General features: G+C 51.6%; 2 protein-coding genes and 1 long non-coding RNA gene across 5 annotated transcripts; 2 read left to right on the top strand and 1 right to left on the bottom strand.

Annotated features, from left to right (window-relative positions):
- Positions 1-5,649: 5,649 nt before the first annotated feature.
- LOC124080161 (uncharacterized) lies at positions 5,650-13,052 on the bottom strand. 3 transcript variants are annotated; one of them, XR_006847609.2, is made up of 5 exons: positions 12,842-13,052; positions 12,027-12,133; positions 8,749-9,262; positions 6,508-6,873; positions 5,650-6,355 (listed from the first exon to the last, which is right to left on the bottom strand). It is a non-coding gene; the product is annotated as an uncharacterized LOC124080161 (long non-coding RNA). The 3 variants fall into 3 exon arrangements; XR_006847607.2 differs by lacking the exons at positions 12,027-12,133; positions 12,842-13,052 and adding an exon at positions 9,421-10,722; XR_009225092.1 differs by lacking the exons at positions 12,027-12,133; positions 12,842-13,052 and having other exon boundaries at positions 8,749-10,711.
- Hoxa11 (homeobox A11) lies at positions 9,701-13,503 on the top strand. Its single transcript, XM_046426020.2, has 2 exons — positions 9,701-10,554; positions 11,983-13,503. Exons 1-2 carry the CDS (start codon positions 9,849-9,851, stop codon positions 12,213-12,215), a joined length of 939 nt encoding a protein of 312 aa, XP_046281976.1. The 5' UTR covers positions 9,701-9,848; the 3' UTR covers positions 12,216-13,503.
- Positions 13,504-16,041: 2,538 nt separating this feature from the next.
- Hoxa10 (homeobox A10) lies at positions 16,042-24,538 on the top strand. Its single transcript, XM_046426019.2, has 2 exons — positions 16,042-21,761; positions 22,938-24,538. The coding sequence occupies exons 1-2, from the start codon at positions 20,780-20,782 to the stop codon at positions 23,210-23,212; spliced, it is 1,257 nt and encodes a 418-aa protein (XP_046281975.1). The 5' UTR covers positions 16,042-20,779; the 3' UTR covers positions 23,213-24,538.
- The last annotated feature ends 702 nt before the right edge of the window (positions 24,539-25,240 follow it).

Below are 25,240 nucleotides of genomic sequence, written 5' to 3'. Positions count from 1 at the left end.
TAATGAGCTACAATCAAGCCAAAGTAATGACTTTCTCCCAAAATGTTTAAAGTGGTGGAAAATCCCCTCAAAGCTGGATCAAACAGTGTTCTTATGAACAGCTCCAAAGGGGGCTCTCCTGTTGATGGAGGATATTTTTCCTTAGATGTAAGGAATATTTTGAGCCTCAGGCCTAGGAAAGAGGCCAACAACATCTCCTCAGCCGGAATACTGCCCCTTTCAAAAGCCACCACCACTGCAGGAACCCTGGGTAAAGTAGTACCCTTCTTTTTCTTTGTCCATTTTTTGAAACTGTAATGACAGAAGATATGTCAGAATGGGTCCCCCTTCTAAAATGGTTATTTATAGTGTTAATCTTACCTAACTTCCTTCTTATTTAAAATATTCATGAATCTACCAGATAAGCTTAGGTGGGCATGGATTTTGATGGCTCCTTAATGCCTAAATAGCACTCAGCCTAAGACCTTTAGAACAAAGACAACCAGGAGGACACCAGCCTCCTTTTGCAACATAGGAATAATAATGTCAGACACTGACCCATAGATGGTATTAATGAAAACCTGATCCAAGTATTTGTTTCTAAAAAGAAAATTCTTACTGAATAAAAAATTATAAATATGAGACTTTAAAAAAAACACCTTAGTTTTCCGATATGCTCTTCATATCATCAAATTTATTAAGTTATTCTAAGTGGATGATTATAAAATGTCCCAGGGTGTTTCACCACAATTTATGTCTGATGCAGAACTGAAGCCATCCAATTAAATTGTTCTTGTAATAGTAAAGGAAAGAAAAAAATTAAGGAGTAAAGGAAAATTGTTCTTTTTTAAAATTCAATTTAATTGAAATAGTTTCATAGAAATTCACCATAAGGCAGTGAAATTCAGCTGACAGTGATACATTTGTGTGCCAGTACTTAACGACCAAATTTCACCATATAACAGATATGTGCAGATTACTCTGTTGTGTGTGTTTGGACGGTTGGGTGGGGATGCGGCATCTCTCTTCCTCTGCGAATTCCCCAGTTCAGGAATGGAGACAGAGGTTGCCCAGGACTACTAATCCCTAGACCCTTTTGGTTCAGAGGCGCCCTTCTGGACTCCCGGACCTCTACGAAGGAGACGCTGGAGACGCTAGCGGTTTCTGATTTATGGGCATTCCTTTAAACTTGATCGAATGCGTGTCAACAGCCCAAGACCTGCAGAATCAGAGAAATGTGCAGCGAGTTGCTCGCGTCCCATTTTTCATAAGCAAAGATGTAGCCTTATCCGAAAGGCCTGGGGAGATTTATTCCTAGGTTTTAAGACAGGCATGCTAATTCAGTTTTTATCTGCTCAGTCGCGCGGTAAATAAGAGCCAGTTGCCTTCTTTATGAAAATATCCACTCAATCCTCACGCATCTAGCCAGCACCGACGAATGCCTGAGAGATACTTGCTATTTTAAATTTTATTTTAAAGAAAAAAAGACGCTGGTACAGAAAAATTCCTCGGTGAAAGCCGCCAGGGCCTTGCCACAGTTGATTTTATTTCTGAAGGGCTCTATCGCGCGGCTGAGAGCTGGATCCACCCGGCAGAAATCATTACAACGGGTGTCAGGTTTTCAAACCTTTAGTAGAGGTTGTGTGGCCGCACGAGGCCTCCTCCAGTGCAGGGGTGTGGACAAGTGGGAGAAGCCCCGCTGTGGACTCAAGAGAGTGGCCTGGTGGTGTTGTACCCGTCGGGACAGAGGCCCCAAGTTCTCCACGCTTCCACATGAACCCCCTCCTCAAAATGGAGGCTCCAACCCTTACTGAACCTCCTTTACTCCGACGGCTCTAGGGCGAGCCAGAGACGCGCCGCAGGAACCGAGGCAGAGATCTGGACAGTGGAACCCGAGGCCCGCTGGACTTTGGAGGGCCGGGGACCCGCTCGCTCGGTGAGTCTCCCCAAAGCTGCTCGCTGACGTCACTGCAGGCCAAGCTGGCCCAGCGGAGCTCTGTATTTAGCTATTTGATGAGGACAAGCCGATTCAAATGAATGTTTTGTGCGGGTGCCCCCTTCTCCGCCCCGCCCCTCCCTCCCCAAGAGAATAATCGGGTATTTAATCTCTCCTGGTCTTAATTCTTGGCAGCGTGGAAGGTGGTTTGCAACGGGAAATAAAACTTGACAGGAGCATTTTCTCTAAAAGGGGTTTTGAGACGGGCTGAAAAGAAACCGTGTTTTTCTCTACCAAATACTTCCGCTTTCTGAGCCCGGAGTTGAGCCGTGCGATGAGATCCGAGGGAGCCAAGCGCCAGCTGGGTGCTTAGGCCATGTTTTGGACCCGAGCTGCCGAATCCCGGCGCTCCAGACAGTTGCTTTCTCCACCTGGGCGTGGAAGCGCCTTGGGCCTCGCTGCGCCCGGCGCATCTGCCAGGTCGGGCTCTGTGGGCCCCGGCGCCGCCCGCAGCCTGACGCCAGGACCCAGCGCACCGGGTCTTAGCACAGGCGGGGGCCGGGGTTGGCATCCAGCGTAGTACCCAAGCGCTGGCTGAGGGTACCTGGGATCAGGCGAGAGAAGAGGGCCCTGGAGAGGGTGTAGCTTTAGCTCTGCGCCTTCTGACCTGGGGGAATTGGGACTAGAGCTCCCAGGGGAGGTGGTGAGAGCAGCGCTGGGGGCTTTGTTTCTCCGCCAAAGGCCTGGGAACACTGCACAAAATGGAGGGGGGTAAGGGGGTGAGCTGCGCAGCATGCGTGGGTTGTCTGGGCTGCTATTGGGTGAAAGAGGCTGGAGACAGCCGCGTCCCCCTCCCGGCGGCACAGAGAGCTCTCTCCTCTCTCTCCATAAAGGTCAAGTCCTCGGCGCCACTGCCGCCTCCACGGTCAGGGCCGGTGGCGGTAGCTGCCGACCGCAGCCGCAATTTCAGGAAGGCTCAGATGTACAATTGGCGGGGTCATCATTCCTGCTGCAAGTGGGTTCTGGTACCTTGGGTTCCAGCACTGGAGCAGTATTCTTTCTTGATTTCCAACGCCCTTACTCCTATCCCTATTGGAAAGGAGTCCCGGGAACAGGGATGACCCAGACTATGTCCTCGTCCCGGAAGAGCGGGATCTTCCCCAGCCCAGAAGACTTCAGAACCGGCCGAGGCCTACCCGGGGCAAGAGGGAACACCTGCAAGCCTAAGGAGCAGATGTGACTGGGATGGAATTCTGGGTCCGGGTAGGAACAAGTGACCTACAAGACCAGCGGCCTAGTGCAGGAAAGGAAAGCAAAGGCCCTGCTGAGGTCCCGGAGTCCAGGCCCTTCATCACGATATGGCAGACCTTTGGGGAACCTCTATGCTCTTCTGCCAGAAATCTGCACCGAGGAGGACTCTGCCGATGTAAAGATTTCAGATTCCTGGACCCCAAGAAGCCTTCACTATGCTATGCAAGGAGGGGAGCCCTTTAATGCCCTGCCCGTAGCCTTCCTGCTGTAGGTCAGTGCTTCTGGCTCAGCAGCAAACATCTTGAGCCTATTCTGCTTCTGTGGCTGGCTATCACTCCAGATGAACCAAAGAGGACCTACAAATGATTTTTTTTTTTTTTTAAGACTGAAAAGCTGGGCTTTACCCCAGGGCTGCAAAGGCAGGGTTGGGTCTAGGGTGGGGATAGGGTGGAGATATATAGCAGAAGGGATTCCAAATGTATCATGGCAGAACTGCCTGGCAGTGTGGGTAACGAAGGCTCCTTGGGCAGGGGTAGATAGGAGCAGAGGCTCTTTTCAAGCATGGAGTGTGAGCCACCAACAGCACTAGTAGAAATGAAGCTTGGGGTAAGTTGAGATCCTGTGAGCCATGGCCTTGGGAACTAAGACCAGGACATAGAGCCAACCTTCTGGTTGGACTGCCCTCTTTTGTCATCCTATTGCAGGTACATTCGGCAGGAGAAACCCGTTCGGGCCGAAACTGCAGGGAAAATAGACGGCAGACACTGAGAACCAGGGCTTTGTGCTTTAATTTTCCCCATCTACTTGTTCCTGCTCGATAGGAAAAAAAAAATCTTCTCTAATGAGTTGGCAACAGTAAAAATAAAAATAGTTCTCAAAGGTAGTAACCCTCCCTTCTCCCATCAGTTTGAGACCCACTAAACTAAATGATAACCAGATTGCTTGGGCATTTGAGACACTCAGCTGAACCCTATGCCCTACCCCCCAGTGGCCAGAGGAAGAATATGGACTTCTTCAGGTATTGAGGGGCACTGGAGGATGATTCTACCCGTTGGTCAGACCAAAAACCAACTATGAGGTCAAGTTCAAGGCACTATCTGTTCCTGTGCTTTAGGGAAGAGTAAGAGAATTTAAGGGGAGGGTTGGTGCTTGACAAAGGGACAAATTAATCCCTGCCTTCACCTTGTAGTAACAGAAGTGTTCCCATGATATTTTATTGAAGCAAAAATGGTAGATTGACCATGATCTTCCAATAAACCATTACCTCAGAACAAATACTTAGAGATCTCTTGGGCCATTCCATTCAATCCATCTCCCTAGCCCACTACCAAGGACAGTAACCCCAAGGACACTTCCTACTTGGAAGGAAAGATTCTCCAAATAGAGACCTGGCCTTCAATCCTGTCTAGAGCTCTGTGGCCATTTCCACCTTCATCCTCCTGGCTGATTCTTGCACCTGTGTGCATTATGGTCACCAGGGTAGCAATAATCTTCTCTTCAGCTTTTTCAAAACAGTCAACATTTGGGACAGAAGAAAGTAAGAGCTTATGTCAGCAAGAAGAGGCAAAATATTAAAGGTGCCCTAAGAAATCCATTGAGAAACAACTGTAGACAATTAGGAATGAGATTTGGTCTGACAAAGGTGTCCATCCCTTCCCAGGTCAGCTACCGTTGGAGATTGCTGAGGCCAGAAAAGCAGGAGCTGGGTCCCCAGAAGAAAAGTGTTGGTGAAGGAGGGAGCGAGAAAAATAAAGCAGACATAGTAGGGATTTGGGATGGAGTAGTCCAAAGAAGGAGGTGAGAGACCCAGTTCAGATCTAGACAGGGGAGGTGGGAAATCTAATAGACCCCTCTCTCTATGCCTGCATACTAAGTGCCCTCCAGTGGCATCTTAGCTCTTGCACAGCCTAGAAAAGACATCAGAAAAAAGCAGGAGAACTGAGAAGGGAAGACTGGCTGGAAAGAGGCAGGATAGGAGAAGAGCTAGCAGGAACTGCAAGAGAACAGGACCGGTTTGAGAAGGAATGTGTTGAGTGGGGGCAGCTTGGTTTGACATTCACACTGTGGACCCTATGGACCACTCGCTTGCATTCAAAGGGCTGCAAGTATAGGCACTTGGAGACTTCAGATTTTCAGAGTCAGGGGACAGGGAGCGTCCCAAGCCAGGGAGCATCCCAAGCCAACCCCAAGGATAGCGAGGACAGCCTTGCCAGTTGGGGTTAGGAAGCTTGGAGTCCAGAGGTGCTCTCTGCCCCACAGCTCAATCCTCCCTTGGAGTGAGAAGATGTTAAGCTGACTGTCAAGTGATGGTTCTTGCAGCACCTGTCCCTTGAATGTGTTGGAAATGCCCCAGGCACAACAACCGGGGTAACGGGCTTCCAATTGCCCAACTGCGCAGGGACTGCCCCGAGGCCACCCCGCCCAGGCTTTGTGGAGAGGCTCGCGGCTGCCCAGACCTCCCCTACTACAAGAAGAAGCGGATGTGGCAGAGGCGCCTGGACAGACTTTATTCTGATATCCCGCCTGGGAAGGCGGGTGGAGCGCGGGTTGCACTACCACCATCCTCAGACAGTGGCAGTCAACCCTCCAAAGAGGGTCCGGGAAGCGATGCGCAGCACCGCCCCCACCCCCCAACTTTAGAACAAACCAGAAGAAGCCTCAGAAAGGCTTGGCCAGTTTTGTTGACCAAATTTTGTTAGCCATTTCCGCCTGACAAGGCTGGCGCGGGCGCCGGCCTTCTCTCCGGGTGGCCACCTCCAAAAGCTGCGCCGGGAGAGAGGGGGCCAGCCCTGCGGAGATCTGCCTAGAACTTGAAGTTCGGAAAAACAAGGAGAGATTGAACCGGCTCCCTCCCTTCTTTACAGACACACACGCACCGTCAGGCCGCCGCCACTTCCTGCCTTTGTTTTTCTTCCTCCAAACATTTTTGGCCTCGCGCATTAGCCGCCGGGGAGCTCCGGATGGACGATTAAAGGAAATACACGCCGAAGAGTGTTTTCTGAAGATGGCCCCGCGCTGTGGAGCTCTTGAGAAACAGCAGCTTATGGGAAAACAGTCGCCAGGGCCAATGTCACAACCTTGCCCGCCGCGGTCTCTTCAAGAATTGGAACTCGGACTTGGCTTTCCGGGGTGGCCTTATTCCCATTCGGTTCTTCCCCAGAGCCCGGCTCCGCTTCGCTGCTGGGCCTCCTGCAAAGCCGAAGATTCAGTTAGGCTCATAGGAAAGTCAAAACCAAGGTTCTGCAGTTCTCTCTCCCGTTCTTCCCCAAGATTTGGTCCGAACCTCAGAGCGGCGCAGACCCCTTACCCCTGCTGCCTGCATAGAAGAACATTCACACTACCTGTGCGTATTCCGCGCAAGTGGGGCGGAAGCGGTCAAAGCTGGGAACGTTGCGCAGCCTTGGGATCAGAGCACCCGCTTCTTGTTCCTGCTGGGGAACTAAAAGCATTCTGCAGCTCCGGGGCGTTTTCCCTTCTGCTGGCATCAAAAGCCTCTTCCCTCATTCATCTTCACGGCAGCGCCCCCACACGCCCCCTTCCAGGTTGCAAGTCCCTCTGGGCACCCGGCTTCGTACAGCTTGCCCAATTGCCCTGCCAACCACTCCGGAAGCTCCTTCCTCTGTCCCCATGCTTTCCTCGGGAATTCTCCTTGTCTCCTTGCAGACACCCTTAGGATCCAGACAAGCAGGCACCCACTCAGCTTGGCCCTGGAGGACATAGAACGCAACGGTTATGCAGAGCACGCACAGACCCATACCCACCTTTCTGCAAGAACTCCTTCCCCCTGGCACCAGGGAAACCGATCTAATTAAGAGAGGGGCTGTATTCTGCCTGGGGAGGTAGCTTGGCGTCCCCCAGCTGGTGGGCCACCGTGGCCCCACTGCTCAGACACAAGCTGAAGTTGACTGCCAAAACTGCTATAAAACCGCAGGTCTGTCTAGAACTGTTTTCGGTTCTCCTAGACGCCCCCGGGTTCAATTATGGTCTTAAAAGCCCTAATACAAGTGCAAGAATTTGTTTGCCTTCACCCAGGGGCGGGGCGAGCCCTGCAATGGTGGCGCCTTTGTTATGGCAAAGTCACTGAAACCCTTCATGCATTCCTTTTGTTCAAGGGTAGGGGTGGTGAGGACTGGGTGGGCTTCTGGGAGAGAGTTTGGAAGAGTCAAAATCAAGGCAGAAAGACAAGAAACTACTCAAATACTGCTGTATGAAACCTCTCTCTCTCTCTTTCATATTCTGTCTCCAAGAGCAGATACTGTATAGAGAAATAAATATTTTGCCTTGTTGATCACTGCTGGAAATAGAAGTTTTTTCACTGCAGGACAATCCCATAATTGTGATTCCCAGCTTTAGGAGGTCTCAAGCTACCCTTCCTCAATAACCTTCCCTCCCACTGGACCTTCTTATTCACACTGCTGCTGCCCTCTACGCAAGCCACAGTGGACAAATATGTCAAGCTGAAGATACACGAATAATTTCAAGTTTAGCTCTCAGGGATTCAAGGGGCATGAAAGTTCTTGCAGCAAATCCTGAATAAAGAGTTCATTAAACCATTGTGTCTGAGTAGCTTGATTTGTAATAAGCAACCCTTGTGTGTGTGTGTGTGGGGGGGCACATAAACATTAATGCTAATAAATTAGTTTACTCCACTACAGAGTAATTACTTGATATTATTGATATTTACAGGGTATTCAAATGCAATGGTGGGTCATTATTTGGAGAAAAGACATAATGAGAATATTTTTTCCAGTGCAATACATGATTAAATTTGTTATTGAGTCGGTTACAGTCAGCTCAGCAATAAATACATTAATCGATGTTGACACTTAAATACCAAAGACCTTAGAGTTTATACTCTAAATCTCTCCACATATATAAAGATCTTTGGCTATTTCATAGATGCGGAAGGGAAAAGGTTTTCATTTTTGATTTTTGGACTTCTTTCTCTGACACCCCCACTCCTTCCTAGAGTTGTGGGGAGGCCTCAGGTCTGAGTCCCCTTCCTATTCCTGGCCCTACCTGTCTGCTCTGTGCCCTCTCCCTTCTTTCATTTCCCCCCAAATATTATTCCTTTAATCCTGCAGAATGATAAACATTATTTTGCCTATTTAATTTCCCAATTTCCTTCTCCCAAGAAAGGTATGCTCAAACCAGCAACTATGGCCTCTGCTTTTATCTTTAGAGCAAACCTAACCGTTTTAAGGCATCCTTATTGCCCAAGGTGCAGGGAGTTGGAAAGCATATCTCTCTCTCTCTCTCTCTCTCTCTCTCTCTCTCTCTCTCTCTCTCTCTCTCTCTCTCTGTGTGTGTGTGTGTGTGTGTGTGTGTCTTTCTCTCTCTCTCTGGTATTGTGCTCCTTCTCTGGAATGAGTAGCCGAAAGACACAGAGCTTTCTGAGTTTCTGCCTTGCACATCTCTCACTTTCATTCTTAGGATTTGCAAGGGGGAAAAAAAGAGGCAAGTCACCCCTCTCTTGGTCAGGACTCCTTGGCTATCACTCCCTCCTTGCTGGCCCCCCTTTTCCCTCACAGCCCCATAGCTCAGCAAGCATCCTGGCAGGGTCCCCCAAAGGTGCAGCATACCCAGGGGAAGGCTCCTCGGATGTCAGCGCCTCTAAAACAGCCCAAGGCTTGCCTCAATTGCATGGTTTCCCGATTCCTCAGCTCCAGAAGACCAGGCAGGCATGCGGACCGGAGAGCAGAGGCGCAGCCCCAGAGCGTCTGGCTCTGCCGAGTCACTGGAACCCAGGCAGGCTGCTAGGAGAAGGGGGTTTCTCCAAGGACAGCGGGTGGGGTGAAGAGACAGGCGGGGAAGATTAAGGGAAAGGTGGATCCCGGGTGAGACGAAGGACCTTCCGGACCCCGCGAATCATTGACAAACCGCGGGGGAAGCCGCCTTGGTTCTTGGCGGTTTAGGGACGGAAGGCACTAAAGCGCTTCGGAAGTGACCGTGAATGCGAGCGTGTAATCAAGTCACCGTGCAAATCAGACAAGCCTCGAGGCGGGCACATCCACGGCTGCGAACCCTGGCCCCAAAAGGGGTCTGGCTAGCTTCTTAGGCTGAGGTGCTTCCCAGAGCAAGCCTGTGGGAGGGGGACTGAGAAGAAGGGGGTGAGAACGTGAGTCTCCAGAAGAACACACTCTGAGACCACCGGCCACACAGCTTCGGGCTTCCACCTGGTCACCCCCAACCCAGAGCATCCTTCACCCACCCGGGGAGTGGGGGTGGGGATGTCGGGAGTTCAGATCTCTCACCGCCCAGGGCGCACTCGAGGACCAGGATCATGCAGCTGAGCAAAAGCGAGCTGCACCGGGGCGCACCCCAGCCTCACCGCGCGCCGGGAGGCCCCCCAGCCAACATGAGTTACACCGGCGATTACGTGCTTTCGGTGAGAACACCGAGTGACGATCTGTTGCTTCCCCTGAGGTGGCTACAAAGAAAGGAAGCCGAGGAGGGAGGGGAGGGGAAAAAAAGGAAAGGGGGGAAAAAGGCCCGGACTAGCTCGCAGCTTGTCAATTTCAACATCGGGTCACATGACCAGCACCTCCCTGCTAAGGATGGGGATAGATTTCCACGTCAGCTTACGTCTCCAAATTTCTACTTCACGGATCCGCTTCAAAGAGGCAGCTGCAGTGGAGAATCATGTTAAGCTCGGCTACTGCGGAGAGCCCAAGGTAGCCCAATGATGGATTTTGATGAGCGTGGTCCCTGCTCCTCTAACATGTATTTGCCAAGTTGTACTTACTACGTCTCGGGTCCAGATTTCTCCAGCCTCCCTTCTTTTCTGCCCCAGACCCCGTCTTCGCGCCCAATGACATACTCCTACTCCTCCAACCTGCCCCAGGTCCAACCCGTGCGCGAAGTGACCTTCAGAGAGTACGCCATTGAGCCCGCCACTAAATGGCACCCCCGCGGCAATCTGGCCCACTGCTACTCCGCAGAGGAGCTCGTGCACAGAGACTGCCTGCAGGCGCCCAGTGCGGCCGGCGTGCCTGGCGACGTGCTGGCCAAGAGCTCGGCCAACGTCTACCACCACCCCACCCCCGCCGTCTCGTCCAATTTCTATAGCACGGTGGGCAGGAACGGCGTCCTGCCACAGGCTTTCGACCAGTTTTTTGAGACGGCCTACGGCACCCCGGAAAACCTCGCCGCTTCTGACTACCCTGGGGACAAGAGCGCCGAAAAGGGGCCCCCAGCGGCAACGGCGACCTCCGCGGCGGCGGCGGCGGCGGCCACCGGCGCGCCGGCAACTTCAAGTTCGGACAGCGGCGGCGGCTGCCGGGAGGCGGCGGCGGCAGCGGAGGAGAAGGAACGGCGGCGGCGCCCCGAGAGCAGCAGCAGCCCCGAGTCGTCTTCCGGCCACACTGAGGACAAGGCCGGCGGCTCCAGTACGTATAAAGGCAGTGTGCCCCGCGCTTTATGAAAGGGGAGTTGGAAATCTAGCGCAGCACCGCTGTTAAATTTTTATATGCTGTTTTATAAGCATATAAGGTTTATGAAGGGCCTTTAGGTTTCCCCCAACAAAACTTTGTTATAAAAGGCGGGATCACGTGGCGAGTGCTGAAATTGGCCGTGAAATACCCACCGGCCAAAGCATGCCTGCAAAAAAAAAAAAAAAAAAAACAACTCCCCTTTTCCCTTTTTTTCCTTTCCCAGCTCCCAAACTCGGCAGCTCGATCCCGCTCGGGGCCAGCTCCAGGCTGGGGAGCCGGAGGTGGGCGCCTGTAAATTCCCCCTGCAAGGGCTTCAGGAGCCTTTGATAGCGAGGTAATCCGGAGATTTTTATAAAAGCCATGTGTTGCGCCGGGACTCTGGTCCCGGCTGGGATTCAAAGGCATCGCTTTTTAATGATGGCGCTAGGAGAGCGTTTAACAGATAAAGTGGCCCGCTTAGCTCGAGCAATATATTAAAGAAACAAATTAACCCAAAGTTGGCCTTTTTGTCCAAAGGAAGCCATTTTCCTCTGGCGCTGTGGCAATTACGTGCCGTCTTCTGTCCAACTGCATGTTATTCACAATTGTTATTAAATCTGTCAAAAGTGAATTTTGGGGTTTTTTTGTCTCATGGGTTTTTTTGTTGTTGTTGTTTTAAGGGGGGGGGAGCAAATTGAGCCTGCCTGAAGCTTCGGAAAGCCTCTATTGCATCCACCCTACCTAAAATAGCATCCCTGCAGCCCCCGAAAGCCCCCTGGCTGTGTGGTGGTGGTACTTAACTGAAGACCAAGGATAGGGGGCCTTCCGCTGCCACCTCCCACCTCGAAGGAACTGGGAGACTGGTGGAGGCGGCAGAAGGTTGTGGCCAGGACTCAGGCTGACAAAGACCGGGCAGCCGCCCCAGATGTTAACGATAGAGGAATCCTGGCCGCAACAGGGAAAGACTGGGGCCCCGGCAGCCTTTACTACCTCGGGAACAGGCGGTCCAGGTGCTGAAGGTGAAATGTCCGCAGGCGGCTGTTTGTTTAGTCTGGCGGGGCAAGAAGCAGCCAGCAACCCCCACTCGGCTGCTTTCAAAGCGGCTTCAGCAGAGCAAACTCGCCTGTTGCTGTGAGGAGCCCTCCTTTCTGCTCAGTGGGCAGCAGGAGCACCTTCCCCGGGGGCCTATCTAGGGAGCTGCCTTTTATCTGCGGCTGAGCCTCCCATTGCAGCTTGTCCCCTGCCAGCAGTAGGAACTTGAGGCCAGGGCCTGGAGAGACCTTAAGGGGACTTAGGCTGAGACTCCAGATCCTGTGGTGAGCCCCTTTCCTCAATTCGGGGCTCTGGTGAGGGGGGATTGCAGGCACTGTGCCTGACTCACCCCCTGCCTTTCTCCCTCCATAGGTGGCCAACGAACCCGCAAAAAGCGATGCCCCTATACCAAGTACCAGATAAGAGAGCTGGAGCGAGAGTTCTTCTTCAGCGTCTACATCAACAAAGAGAAGCGCCTGCAACTGTCCCGAATGCTCAACCTCACCGACCGTCAAGTCAAAATCTGGTTTCAAAACAGAAGAATGAAGGAAAAAAAAATCAACAGAGACCGTTTACAGTACTACTCAGCTAACCCACTCCTCTAAGGCTCCAGCCTTCTGGAAATGGGTGGGGGGGCTTCATACATATGAGATCATATGCAGATTTTGCCCTTGACAAGGTCAAGCCACACAGTGACTTTTGAAAAAAAAGGAGGTGTACAAGAGAGGGGAAGAAGCTGCACCAAGATAGCTCAACAGGAGGGGGCCTGGGATTCTCTTGGTTAAGATCTCAATGGTTAAGTTTCCTAATAATAATTGGATTCTGGGAGTTGTGCATTCACTAGAATGAATGGTTTGGGACCCCTGGTGGTTCATTCTTGGAGCCTGTAGAGCCTGAGGCTGGGTGTGGTCTCCCCCGGGGGACTAGGCCTCCTGACAGGGCCCCTGGAGACCAACCCCTCCCAGGACCCTCCACACAGAGCCTGCCCTACCCTAGGACTCCTAAGTCAAGAAGCTGTGTGCCCTCCAAGCCCAGTTCAGCTTGAGGACACAGGGCAAGGAAAGGGGAGGATTCCTAGATGCCCAGAATGAGGCTGCTTTCCAAAACCAATGTGAAAGTCAGTTGAACTAAGAAGTAGCTATGAGGTGGAAGAAGGCTGAAAATCCTTGAGGGAAAAGAAATCTACTGTCCAGGTGGTGCTGGTGTCTTTCTATCCCTCCTAGCTACTCACCATGCTGTTCCAAGCCTAAGCTCCTAGCAGTCACCTCCTGCAGCCCACCTGGATTTTCTTCCTGCCAAACAGGGTTCTTCTTCCCAGCCTGCTGCTCAGGCCCAAAGCCTGGTTGCAGAGTGGACTATTCCCTGAGGTGGAAGACATGAAAAAGCAGAGAGGCTGCACCCAGGCCGCTGGCCCCTGAATCTCCACAGGAAATGCCTGTGGAGTGCAGCAGTTTGGCAAAGTCTCCACCACATTTAATGAAGCTTGGACTTGCTCAGTGTGGGGCAGCAGAGCAGCTGGCCTGGCCATCAGGTCCTAGGATATGGCTATGAGGGGCTGGAGTCCCCCATAGTCCCCGTTTTTCTTGCCACTGTCTGCTCTCATTGGCTCAGAACTGAGCTTGGAAGCTTCCGGCGGCCTTCCAAGAGCTGGAGAATGATTTGGAATTATTTTAAATGATAAATATTATATTATATTATATATATATTTCCCTGAAGGAACCAAAGCGAATTTTAAAAGATGCAATGTAGAAGGGGTAAAATGAAAATATTTAAAGGCTCTAACTGTTTACAGTGTTCCACGGTTAAACATGCTCACTGCTAAGAATATTTGAATGTACGCTTCATACAGGGATGGTGTTCAAAAGACTTGTAAATAAAGAAACCATAACCTAATTTGTTTGAATACAGTTTTGTTTTGTCATTAGGTGATTCCCTTTGGGATGTTAGAGGGTGGGGAAGGGTATTGAGAATGGTCTTTTTAATCTCTTGCAACATTTGGAAAGTGTTAGGGGATGTTTGGAGGCAGTTCAGCCTGCCAGGACCTGAGGACCTCATCTGAGAAAGCCTCCCTCTGAATCTTTTCTGCCTCCCTACGTTAAGAAGTGTCCAGTGGCTCTGTGTCATGGAAGGGCTGGCCTGTCCTGGATTCTTACCCACTGAATATGTCACAGCATATACAGGCAACAGGGCACCAGGAAAATAAAGACAGTGGAAACCTGAGTATTGGGTCCTGGTGTGACATTCCTCTCCTTGCTTGCTTTTTACTGCCAAATGTCTCCCCTCCCCAACACCCTTTTTACTACTAATAGGACAAGGTTATCAAGCCCCTCAGGGAATGAGGAGGTGACTGAATCAGAAATTTGGTACAATAGAAACCAATCTTAAGAAGCCAAGGTGGTTGATAAACCATGTCCTTGTGGAAAGTGGGCTCCTAGGGGTGGGATCTCAGGCTCTAGAATGTGGTACTTCATCTTCTCAGAGTAACCTCAGCCCTAGAGAAAGCCTTGGGGCCTAAAGAGGCCAATGGGCCTGACCCCAAGTTGCCCTTGCTTACTTCAGGATTGGGAGGCCTGAGTAGAACCCCTCTGGGATGCCCTTTTGATCCCCTTCAACAAGAAGGGAATCAGTCTGGGTACCAGAGCAGAGCAAATTCTCAAGAACCTCTAAGTGTGCTTTCTCCCCAGCTCCTAGATGAGGCAGTCTTTTCTTTGGGAGAAAAGATGCCAGTTTCCTCTTTGTTTGCTGCCTTTGAACTTCTGCCTTAAATTTGGACATCACCCATAACCTTGAGGGGCAGGGACGAAAGGACAGAGCCTTTTGTTGCCCACCCCACCCTCTCTCCAGCCACCCAGACAGGGCCAAAGCAGCAAAGATGGTCGCATTTGAAGAGAGGCCCCAGACCCTGCTCTGTTTGTTTGTTTGTTTGCCTAACTGGCCCGACAGGGGAAGCCAAGCTGAAAGGCCAGTAGAACAGACCCCTAGATGAATGTCTAGGTTGACAGACACACAGAGAAGAACAAGGGCCCTCCTTGGGGGGCTGGGAGGGGGGCTGGCAGGGAAGCCCGGATTTAGGGAAAGACTTCCTTTGGGATGGTTAAAGATTAACCAAAGTCTCTCAAGTTGCTAGATAGAGTCTAGCCAGGAGAACTGCTCTCGGGCGGGCGGCGGGCGGGCGCGGGTTTGATTTCTGAGCCCTATAAAAGCCCATCCTCTGATGGCTGTGACAATGTGGTCGTAAACCCGTCCGGGGCTGGCCAATTTGCATATTTGGAATGCGCCGCTATAAACCCGGCTGGGGTTTTGCAGCAATTTCTTAGATGTAAAAATGAGATCTCAATAGCAACGGGCTGGGCACATTCTCTCCTTCTGTCCTCTCTTCCTCTCTGCCGGGAGCTGGCTTCCCTCTCCTGGCTAGAGGCTGGAGACTGGAGCTCCGTCTGAGGCTAGTCGCGCAGCCGCCACGAGATGGCGCACTTCCGATCAATGTCAAAGCCGCCGGGGAGCCGGGAACCCCAGCGTGATTCTTGGCCTTTGTTTGCTTCTGATTCTAAGAGCAGCACGGTACATTATTTCACTTGTGCCGCTCCCCTTCGTATTAAAAGGTGTGTGTGTGTGGGGGGGTCACGCATAAGAAGTAGTTGGTGTAATCTAGAGCAACGTGCCTTCCCTAGGCCTCGCCGGCGTCGTGGCGCGGAAGAAGCCACTTGGCAGTGATTTCGGAAATGTGTCAAGGTAAGAGGACACAAGTTTAGCACTTTCACTATTGTATGGGTGGGAGTGAGAAGGTGGCCATTGTCTAAGCAGGGGCCGGGAACCTAACCGGGTTTGTGGGGTGACGCAGGAGACGTTCGTCCCACCACCCCCACTTCTCCCATCGCTCCCTAAGGTTGGAAAGCAAAAGGAGGCCTAAGTGAGAAAAGTTGTTGATTTTAGCTCCGAGCGCCAGGATTTCACCCAAGGAGGTCTTTTGATTTGGTGGAAATACTCCGAATAGGATGAGCGAGGGTGGGAGGTATCCAAGCTAAAGGGTTCCAGCCCCGCTGAGATAGGGAGCTATGAGGCAGGGGAGAAATTGGAGGACTGGGCAAACAGAAAGTTTCTACTCAAAACAATGGGGTGGTCTTCATCGGCAGCTCGCTGGAGCAGTCTTATTCCCTGGGGCAGACCGCCAGAGGCTGTTGGTTTCCTACTAGGTGAGGTCTGAGGTCTGCCTAGCAGACAAGGGAAAACCTTTGTTTCCAAAAAAGGCCAATTCGGTGAAGTTGCATTTGATTCTTAAGACTGCTGGAGAAGTCTTTGTATTGCTTATCTGGAATGTGCTGTTATAAACCTAGCTGGGATTTTGCAGCAATTTCTTAGGAGAGAGGGAGAGAGAGGGAGAGAGGGAGAGAGGGAGAGGGGGGGGGAGAGAGAGATCTTTTGAGGATTTTACAAATATGCAAAAACGCATTGGTAAATACCTATCCATTTTCAAAGCGGACTAGAGGATAAAGTCTGACCAAGGGGTCATTCCTTCAGGGCTGTCATAAATGGAATTTTAAATTATCAAAATGCTTACAATTTGGAGTCCAAATTAAAATTCCCTTTTCCTCCTGTATTTAAAATTTTATTTCAATATTTTAACAGTTTTTTGAAAGCATTATTTTCTTTTCCCAAATATGCAGTATGTGAGATTCTACAGGGAATCCTAGAAAAAGTAGATGTTGCCTCTCTACATGTATGTAAATTTTGCTTATTAGAATCACTAGTCTTTGTTGAGAATGGGATCCCAAAAAAAAAACTATGTCAGAAAAAGGCAGCCATGAAAAAAAACAAAAAAAAAACACCCAAACGGTGAGCGGCTCTCTGCACTAGGAGCTATTCCTACAACCTCAGATGGGCCTTTCGTTTCAAGGCAAGGGGTCATTTATTGTGGGCAAAACTAAGAATATTGCAATTTAAGGAGTGTGTGAAAAGGCCTCAACACTCCCCCACACAATGCGGGGAAGAGCTAGCTTGGTGGTTGGATTTAGAATAATTTTAAAGCTTGTTTAAGAATAGATTGCACCTGACCGGTTCAAAAAAGACACATTAAATATCCCTGGAACTGTTGACATTCTTAAAAAAAAAAAAAAAAGCCAACAGAAAAAGAACGTCATTGTTTTGGGAAATTTTTTAGTTATGCACAAATTCGTGAATTAGAGAAAACACAAAATTTTTGTTAATGCTGAATATGAAAAAACAGCATTCTTTCTTTATTTATTTTTTCCTTCTACGGAGCATCAACCCAACCCCTCAGCCTGCTGGATAATTCAGAAGCCAGAAAGTATTGAGAATGGCCTCCAGATATAAATTGTTTACTAGCTATCTCAAGCTAGGGAACTCATTATTTTTCCTGTAAAAGAACACAACTTGCTTTTCGTAATTTATTTCTCCTTGTTTGGAAGGGCCTACTCAGGAAGAGGAATCGGCTTCTAGTGAACTGCAAAGTAATTCTCCGCTAACGGGCTTGCATGTTCCACGGGCCTGATGTGTATCTCAGGCTCCGTGGAGGGACCCAGTGTTATCATCAGGTAGAAATGGGCAGTTTTTACTCCTGAATAAAACTTAGGCTCTGGCTGCCGCTGCAGAGGCGGCGGAACCGCAGCGGCACAAGCCTGGTGGAGGCAAGCAGGCACCCGGGGTTTCAGGTCAAAGGCATCCTGAGCAAGAGAAAGAAATTCAGGGAGGAAGGGTGAAAGGTAAGAAGGCAGACGGGCAAGAGGGAGAGACAGTGGACAGAAGGCGACCCATGCGGTAGTTGAATCGCTTTTCTTAATCTCTCCGGAATGGGAAACCTCCGGAAACCAAAGCGATCGATAAACGAAAGGAATATTTTATTGAGGAGGCTAACACCTAGAGAGGTCCAGGAGGCTTGGGGCTGGTCAGGAATACTCGGGGCTCCAGACCAACTCAGATGGCTGAGGAGGCACAAAGTAGCATTTAATTTGAGTTTCTGCTGCGTTGATTCTCTAGCTGGAACCAGCCACAGCAGGTCAGTCCGCGAAGGGAGCGAAGGGAACCAAGGGAGCGCAGCTGCGGGCTCTTCTTTCCTAACTCAACAGTCCCAGTGCGGGTGGGACCCAGGTCCTAGGCTAGAGAGGATCTTCCATACAAGCCTGCACACTTTTCCCTCCCTTTAATCTAAGTTCAAACTCAACATCCGATTGCAGGGGGTTGGGGGAGTCACGCTGGAAGAACTCATACCAACCACCGCAAAGGTCCATGAAGACCCAAGTGTCAACCCCAGGGGCTGTGATGCTGGTGGCAGGCCTTCCCGCTCCTTCACTCTTTAACAGGGGTCGCCTTTTGTAGCAGATGCAGTTTGTATGCTAAGCTAACTTTTGTAACCTTGTTGGCACGTGCAGGCTCCTGGATCTCATCCAGCATAGAAACCCATTTCGCGGTCCTACAGGGCCCTGGCCAAAACTAGCCTGAGGGGTGCCTGCAGCAGGGCATCAGGGTGTCTTACCAGCCAAATTGGCAGGGTCTCTGGAGAGCTATAGGAAAAGGCTTTGAGGGGTCTGTGAATTCCTTGAAAATGATGGTTGAATTGTGGGACTGCATAGATAGGCATTTTTCAGTGTAAGTCAGATTTGCCTTTTATTTTTCAGGGGGGTCCCTGACACCCTAAAATGTTAAGAAAGACAGGTTTACATCAATGTCTTTCACTTTATTTTTGTAGCTTTCACCATCTCAAACATACTCTCCAATGGCAACGGCCCTTTCCAAATTTGAGCCTGGAAAGTTGCTTTTTACATTGGATCCGGACAGGCAGGAAGCTGGGTCCTAATCCTGGCATGCTGGCCTGCTGGGGCTCATTCTCCTCAAAGAGCCTTTCTCACTCTTGCCACCTATACTTGCCACATGACCTTTCCAGAGAGGCACAGGCAGTGCTGAGGAGCAAAGTGTCTTTTTTGGGTAGCCCCTAGTTTTGTAGCATACCCAGGTGGCACTGCTAAACACAATTCCAGTGAGTTTTACCCTCTTATTGAGCAGAGCAGGGACCAGGCAGATCCCAAAATCCCAACGTAGGGCCCTAGGCTGCAGCCCTGTGAGCTCTTCAGTGCTCAGATTTGCTGGCTACTTAGGCATAGGGGGATGAAAATTTGTCTTGGCCTGGGGTGCAGGAACAACGCTCTCCAAGAGTGGAGAGTTAGCGATGTGTCAGCACAGTGTGGACCCGAGTCTTGATTCCGATTGTGCTAAGCAGCTGCTATAGCTTGAGGACTGAAGCTGGAAAAAAACTGGCTCCCTCAAGCTCTCCTCCTCTCTCATTTTTCTTTGTCCTTCTCTCCTCCATTCCTCTTTATTTTTCTCTCCACTATCGCCTTGTTTTGTATTCTGATACCTAGTCTGTGTAGAGCTGGTCATCACAGGGATGGAGGTAGAAGTGGCTGGAACACTGGATGACCATAGCAGTGGCATGGCCTCTTGGGCACCAATTATAAAGCAGCCACAATGGCAGCTGTTGGATTCTTAGAAACCAGAGCCTGGGCTGTACCTAGCTAGCTCTCTCGTGCACTCTCAGGATTCTCTCAGGATGCCTATCTCCTCAGGTTGAGTTCATCCTGGAAGGAAGCATAACAGACCACCCGAATGTAAAAGTCTTTCCCTGCCACTGGCAGAGAGGTCTGATTGCTCTACTTCCTGGGATCCCCAGGGTCAGTAACTCCAGCTTTAATTGAAGCTGGATGAGTAGCCAGCCTGGGTCATTCTGGAGACCTGTAGCCCACAGGTCAGGGGCAAGGCAGAGACCTCCCCAGTTCCACTGGATCCGGCCGGAAAAGGTCACATTTCCTGAGCCTGGTATGGAGGCCCACACTTGGGGGCTAGCGCCCCAGGCTGGCCATTTCCAATTGGCTAAGAAAGCACCCCTGAGTAGGATCCAGTCAATGTTTGTTGAGCAAAGGGTCTGGCTTGGAACTCTCCTATAAAAGGGTCACAGGCCCAGCTCAGTCGCTGAGGTAATAGATTTCTTCACCCTGGGCCTTGTTAAAATGTGCACACCTTAGGAGGAAGAACTGCCCCAGCCATAGGTTTGGAGAGGATGGAGTAAGAGAGGTGGGGAGAGGCAGAAGCTTAGTGATATCAGCTTTTATTATAGCCTCCAGGAACATAGGAATGCCATGGCCCAAAGGAGAGGAAACAGTGGCAGAGGTGTCTGCTGGGCACATTCCTCCAAGTTTCCCCTTCCAGGTCTCTCCATCCTAGAAGAACAAAAACCCTAGGGCCAAGCTTTCAGTTCTCTTAAAGGACCTGAGTATGGGATCTCCTCAGGGTGTTGGTGAGGGTGTCTGGACCTGGCTCTGGCCTCCTGTCTGGTGGGGAAAGTCTTCCAGCCAAGGATGCCAGTCACTTCCCATGCTCACTTACACCAGACCTCCAAGGTTCCCCAACAGGAGATGTATAAAAGGCAAGCCAGGTGAGCACTAAAGAGGAGTAAATCCTGACTGGATGAGCCCACAGGGTAGGACACTGTTGGAGGCTAAAGGATCAGGGATCAGCTATTGCATTTGGGGGAGTATTTGGTGTGAGATGTCAGAAGTATGGCAATAGCTAGCTTCCAGTTTACTCCAGACACTGTGAGGATCCCAGTGGCTTTGGGACCAGGTTTGCTACTTTGGGAAACCAGATTCCAGAGATGGGGCCACTTCCAGGTCCAGAGCTGAATAGGAAGAACGTGAGTCCCCGACAGGGTTCCTATATGTAGTCACAGGGCACCTGGGCCTAGTGGCCATTTCTGCAACAGGGATGGGAGCACCCAAGGCGGGCTGGGGTGCGCACCGTAAACACCCCACTTGTTAACTGCGCAGGGCCCAAGAACACTTCCAACAGACCCCCGCTTAGGGCTCACATCAGAATAGGGGCGGGGCGAGCCTAGGGCCAGGCCCCCACCAGCCACTTTAGGGCAACCCCCACAGCTCACAGCCTTCGGGCCAAGGTGTCAGGCGTGCATCTCCTGGCCCATCAATACAGATTACATATTTATATCAATCGCGGGCTCTGAGGGCGCCCTCGGAGAGCGGCCCTGCGCCTACGAAATCAAACTGGGAGTGGTCGCGCGGAAACTCTGGCTCAGGATTGGCTGCGGACGCCCGCCGCGGTGCGGGGGGATTGCTAATCGTATTCAGCATGTTTTGCACAAGAAATGTCAGCCAGAAAGGGCTATCTGCTCCCTTCGCCAAATTATCCCACAACAATGTCATGCTCGGAGAGCCCCGCCGCGAACTCTTTTTTGGTGGACTCGCTCATCAGCTCGGGCAGAGGCGAAGCGGGAGGTGGTGGAGGTGGCGCTGGGGGCGGCGGCGGCAGTGGTTACTACGCCCACGGCGGGGTCTACCTGCCGCCTGCCACCGACCTGCCCTACGGGCTGCAGAGCTGCGGGCTCTTCCCCGCACTGGGCGGCAAGCGCAATGAGCCGGCTTCGCCTGGCGGTGGTGGCGGTAGCGGGGCCCTGGGCCCCGGAGCGCACGGCTATGCGCCGGCGCCCATAGACCTGTGGCTAGATGCACCCCGGTCCTGCCGGATGGAGCCGCCTGAGGGGCCGCCGTCGCAGCAGCAGCAGCAGCCACCTCAGCAGCAGCCGCCGCCCCCGCCACAACCACCCCAGGCCCCACCACAGGCCACCTCGTGCTCTTTCGCCCAGAACATCAAAGAAGAGAGCTCCTACTGCCTCTACGACTCGGCGGACAAATGCCCCAAAAGCTCAGCGGCCACCACCGATCTGGCCCCCTTCCCGCGGGGCCCGCCGCCCGACGGCTGCGCCCTAGGAGCCTCCAGTGGAGTGCCAGTGCCCGGCTACTTCCGCCTCTCTCAGGCCTACGGCACGGCCAAGGGCTACGGCAGCAGCGGCAGCGGCGGTGGCGTGCAGCAGCTCGGCGCCAGTCCATTCCCGGCGCAGCCCCCGGGGCGCGGTTTCGACCCGCCACCGGCACTCGCCTCTGGCTCGGCCGATGCCGCCCGGAAGGAGCGAGCCCTCGATTCCCCGCCGCCCGCAACGCTGGTTTGCGGCGGCGGCGGTGGGGGCTCGCAGGGCGACGAGGAGGCGCACGCCTCATCCTCCGCCGCGGAGGAGCTCTCCCCGGCCCCTTCCGAGAGCAGCAAAGCCTCGCCCGAGAAGGACTCCCTGGGTAAGCAGGGCGCGCCAGAGGGCTGCAGTCAGGAGGGTAGACAGGCAGACCCAAGAAAAGGAAGGAGCAGAGAACCAGGAGTCCGCGCAGCAGCCGGCCAGCCTTGGCCCAAGCTGCAAGCAGGCTGACCTTGTGAACTCGCTTTTCAATATTTGGGCGTGGGGATGCAGTAAAAATTCATGTCCAGCTTAGAGGCCCACACCAAGACATTCTCAGCGCTGGCCCCGGCTCACCCTGACTGGAGGCGACGACACCAGCGAGCAGCCCCCCTCCTGTGCATGATCTTCCCGGTGGCCCGGAGCACCCCAACCCCTGGTCCGGGCCCAGCCTGCACGGCGCGGCCCACGCGGGGGGAGGAGGAGGGAGGGAAAGTGGCTCGCCCGCAGATAGTGCGGATGTTTGTAAGGCATCCAAAATAAGCAGCCGCCAGCGCCAATAAATAAGCCCATTAACCGGCGAAGTTCGAGTTTACGATCCCCCATGCCTTTTTCAAAGTTGCAGGAGGGGCGGGAATCCCTGTTGCCAGAGAAGAAAAGACAAATCCGGCCTGGACGCCGGGGCCCAGAGAAGAAAACTAGAGAGGGGCTATTTCATTTCCCCTGGAACTCAGAATCGCCCAGCTGCATACCCCTGGCTCTTGCAGAGACGCAAGGGAGGGCCCTTGACCCTAGAATCAGTTTTTCTTGCCTTCCCCATTGGCCCAATTATGCCCTTCTCCTCTTCATCATGAGCAATGGAGGGGGGGGGCTGTAGTAAAACAATCCGCTGCCGGTCCCCCATCAAAGAAAGCAGTCCTTTCCCCCAACCTGGAGGCTTCAGGAAATACTTGTCTGCCATAGAGGAGATGAAAAGAATGGCGTTAAGTTCAAGATGTGCAGCCTGCCCTCCCAGGCCTTTCATTCTACAAATACCCTGGCAGCTTTGTGCTTAAACAGGTGTTTGGGGGAAAAGTGGAAGAAAATGTAAATTTGAGGGGTGGGTGTAGATTGAAGGCCCATTCAATTTGCCATGACTTTTGGAGGAACTGCTTGTTCTCCGCAAGCCAAACAGGGGCATAACCCTTCTCTCTGTGACTTGGGGCATCCCTCTTATGGGAAAGACGTCTGGAATTCACCCCCGCGTGCAGCCCGCGTGGCCTCGACTTAACCTTCCCCTCTGTATTCTCTTAAACGCCAGGCAATTCCAAAGGCGAAAACGCAGCCAACTGGCTCACTGCAAAGAGCGGCCGGAAGAAGCGCTGCCCGTACACCAAGCACCAGACTCTGGAGCTGGAGAAAGAGTTTCTGTTCAACATGTACCTTACTCGAGAGCGGCGCCTAGAGATCAGCCGCAGCGTCCACCTCACGGACAGACAAGTGAAAATCTGGTTTCAGAACCGCAGGATGAAACTGAAGAAAATGAACCGAGAAAATCGGATCCGGGAGCTCACAGCCAACTTTAATTTTTCCTGATGAAGCTCCAAGCGATGCTGGGTTTTTTTTTTTTTTTTTTTTTTCTCCCGATGCCAGAGCGCCCGTCCCCTCCCTCTGTCTTCAGCCTCTTCCCCAGAACTCGCACCTGTGTCGGAGCCCCATTCTACCCTTCCACACTCGCCATCTCCCGGGCCGTTACATCTGTGCAGGGCTGGTTTGTTCTGACTTTTTGTTTCTTTGTTTGCTTGGTGCTGGTTTACTTGTTTTCAGGGGGAAAAAGCCATATCGCGATAAATTCTATTGAAATAGATATTGTTCTAAGTGTCAAATCCTGACTGGGCTTGGTTTGCTGTCTAGGGGTCTCAATGCTTGAAATAACCCCTATCCTCCTCCTTCCATCCTTCCAGCTATTTTCCTGCCCACCTCAGACAACCTAGCCAGAAGACCGAGGTCCCACTGTCGGCCCTAAGGTGTCTGGCCTGAGGTCAATGGTGCAAGGAGCCGCCACTGGGTCCGCTTGCCTGGAGGGCTGGGCTGTGTTTAATCAGGGGATTCAGGCCCCTGGGTTTCTTTTTTCTTCTTCCTTTCTTCCTTGGCCAAGAGAAGGGCATACAGGCATAGACATGCAGGTTGGCAATAGAGCTTGGCTTTGGCTGATTGAAAAAGCAGAAAGAGAATGATTATTTTTTCCTTCCTCTGTAAGATATCCCAGCTTTAAAAGAAAAAAAAAAAAAGTGACCAAGAGAAGGAAACTTCTCTTTTAGATTGTGTAAGGTCTTGCATTGCCTGACTAAAATGTTTCATTTACCTCTGAATTTCCATTTTCTTCTGGCTGTTGATAATAATGTAGTTTTGTTTATACGTGTGGAATTAGTGGATTTTTTGTCATTAAAATCGTTACCACTGGTAACACCCGAAAAGCACACCACAATTCTCCCTGTCTTGTGGAGGTTTATTATTATTATTATTATTATTTTACACTTTTTACATCTTTTTGTGTGTGCATGGCTTTCTGAAATTCACGGAAGCTAGGAGGGCTGAGGCAAGAAGAATAAACTAGAGAAGGGAGACATTGTTTGGATTTCCTTTATACTGTGAAGTTACATGCATAAAAGGGTCAAACCTGTAGGTGCAGAAAAGAGAAAAAACCTATAAATACAAATCTGTATAAATGTCTATTATTATGAAAAATTGCCAATCATGTTTTAAGCAAATGCATTCTATCATTATTATAAATGTTAGTTCTAGCTCTATTTACTTCTAATCTTAAATCAGAATAAATTAATATTGTATTGCTGCTGTGCGTGGAAAAAAGACGATGTTTATGTTCTTATAGAATAAAAGCTGTGGAATGAAGCTTTTTAATTTTACCTCTTTTTTTTTTTTTTACTTCTTATCTTCACCTTCCACTTTATTCCATCCACCACTTTTACAACAGGAGTACTAGCCTGAGCCCCCTGCAATTACTTTAGGCATCTATTTAAATATTACCTAGACGGTCGTAATTTGTCTGGGCCCTATAGCCCTGGTGCCGTAAGGTTTGTCGGCTTTTGTTCAGTTTTATGACTTGCTAGTATATCTGGATTGTGGCTGTCTTGGACCAGTGGTTTCAGTTGAGAGGGGAGCTGCATAGGCAGAGGAAGCTAAACAGGATTTCTTTCGGGAGCCCCAGAGAGGCTCGTGGAGGCCAGTTATTTTGCGGGTGCCCAGGTCCCAGATGACCCTTTGCCTAAATCCAGGGGAGCAGGCCTGGTCCGCTGCGCATCTTAGTGATGCGACCGCGGTTAGATGGACCCAGGTCTGGCCGCCCCCTCCCCCAGCAGAGCCTCCCCCACCTGGATGCCCTGGGCAGGGCCACGCATTTCCTGCTCGCCGGAGGTGGGGGGGGCGACGTTAAGGGGGAGGGGGCTCGGGAGCGCGCGTCTCGGCGGGCGGGCGGCTAGGGGAGAGAGAGAGGGGGAGAGCGAGCGGCCGAGGGGAGCGAGCGTGGAGGCCTCCGCCAAAGAACCCGGCTCTGCGCTGTCCTCTGGCGCTTTGAGTCGCCCACGGCTGCCGCCGCTCAGCGGC

Source organism: Marmota monax, unplaced genomic scaffold (assembly GCF_021218885.2).
Source record: "Marmota monax isolate L192 unplaced genomic scaffold, Marmota_monax_Labrador192_F-V1.1 WCK01_AAM20220418_F8-fsc00133, whole genome shotgun sequence".
Classification (NCBI taxonomy): Eukaryota; Metazoa; Chordata; class Mammalia; order Rodentia; family Sciuridae; genus Marmota; species Marmota monax.
This window is presented reverse-complemented; position numbering and strand designations above follow the sequence as displayed.

Excerpts from the sequence above, each read along its gene's own strand:
- Hoxa11 (XM_046426020.2), top strand. The coding sequence starts at position 9,849 with ATGATGGATTTTGATGAGCGTGGTCCCTGCTCCTCTAACATGTATTTG. Across the intron at positions 10,555-11,982 it reads GGACAAGGCCGGCGGCTCCA|GTGGCCAACGAACCCGCAAA; the intron begins GTACGTATAAAG and ends CTCCCTCCATAG.
- Hoxa10 (XM_046426019.2), top strand. The coding sequence starts at position 20,780 with ATGTCAGCCAGAAAGGGCTATCTGCTCCCTTCGCCAAATTATCCCACA. Across the intron at positions 21,762-22,937 it reads GCCCGAGAAGGACTCCCTGG|GCAATTCCAAAGGCGAAAAC; the intron begins GTAAGCAGGGCG and ends CTTAAACGCCAG.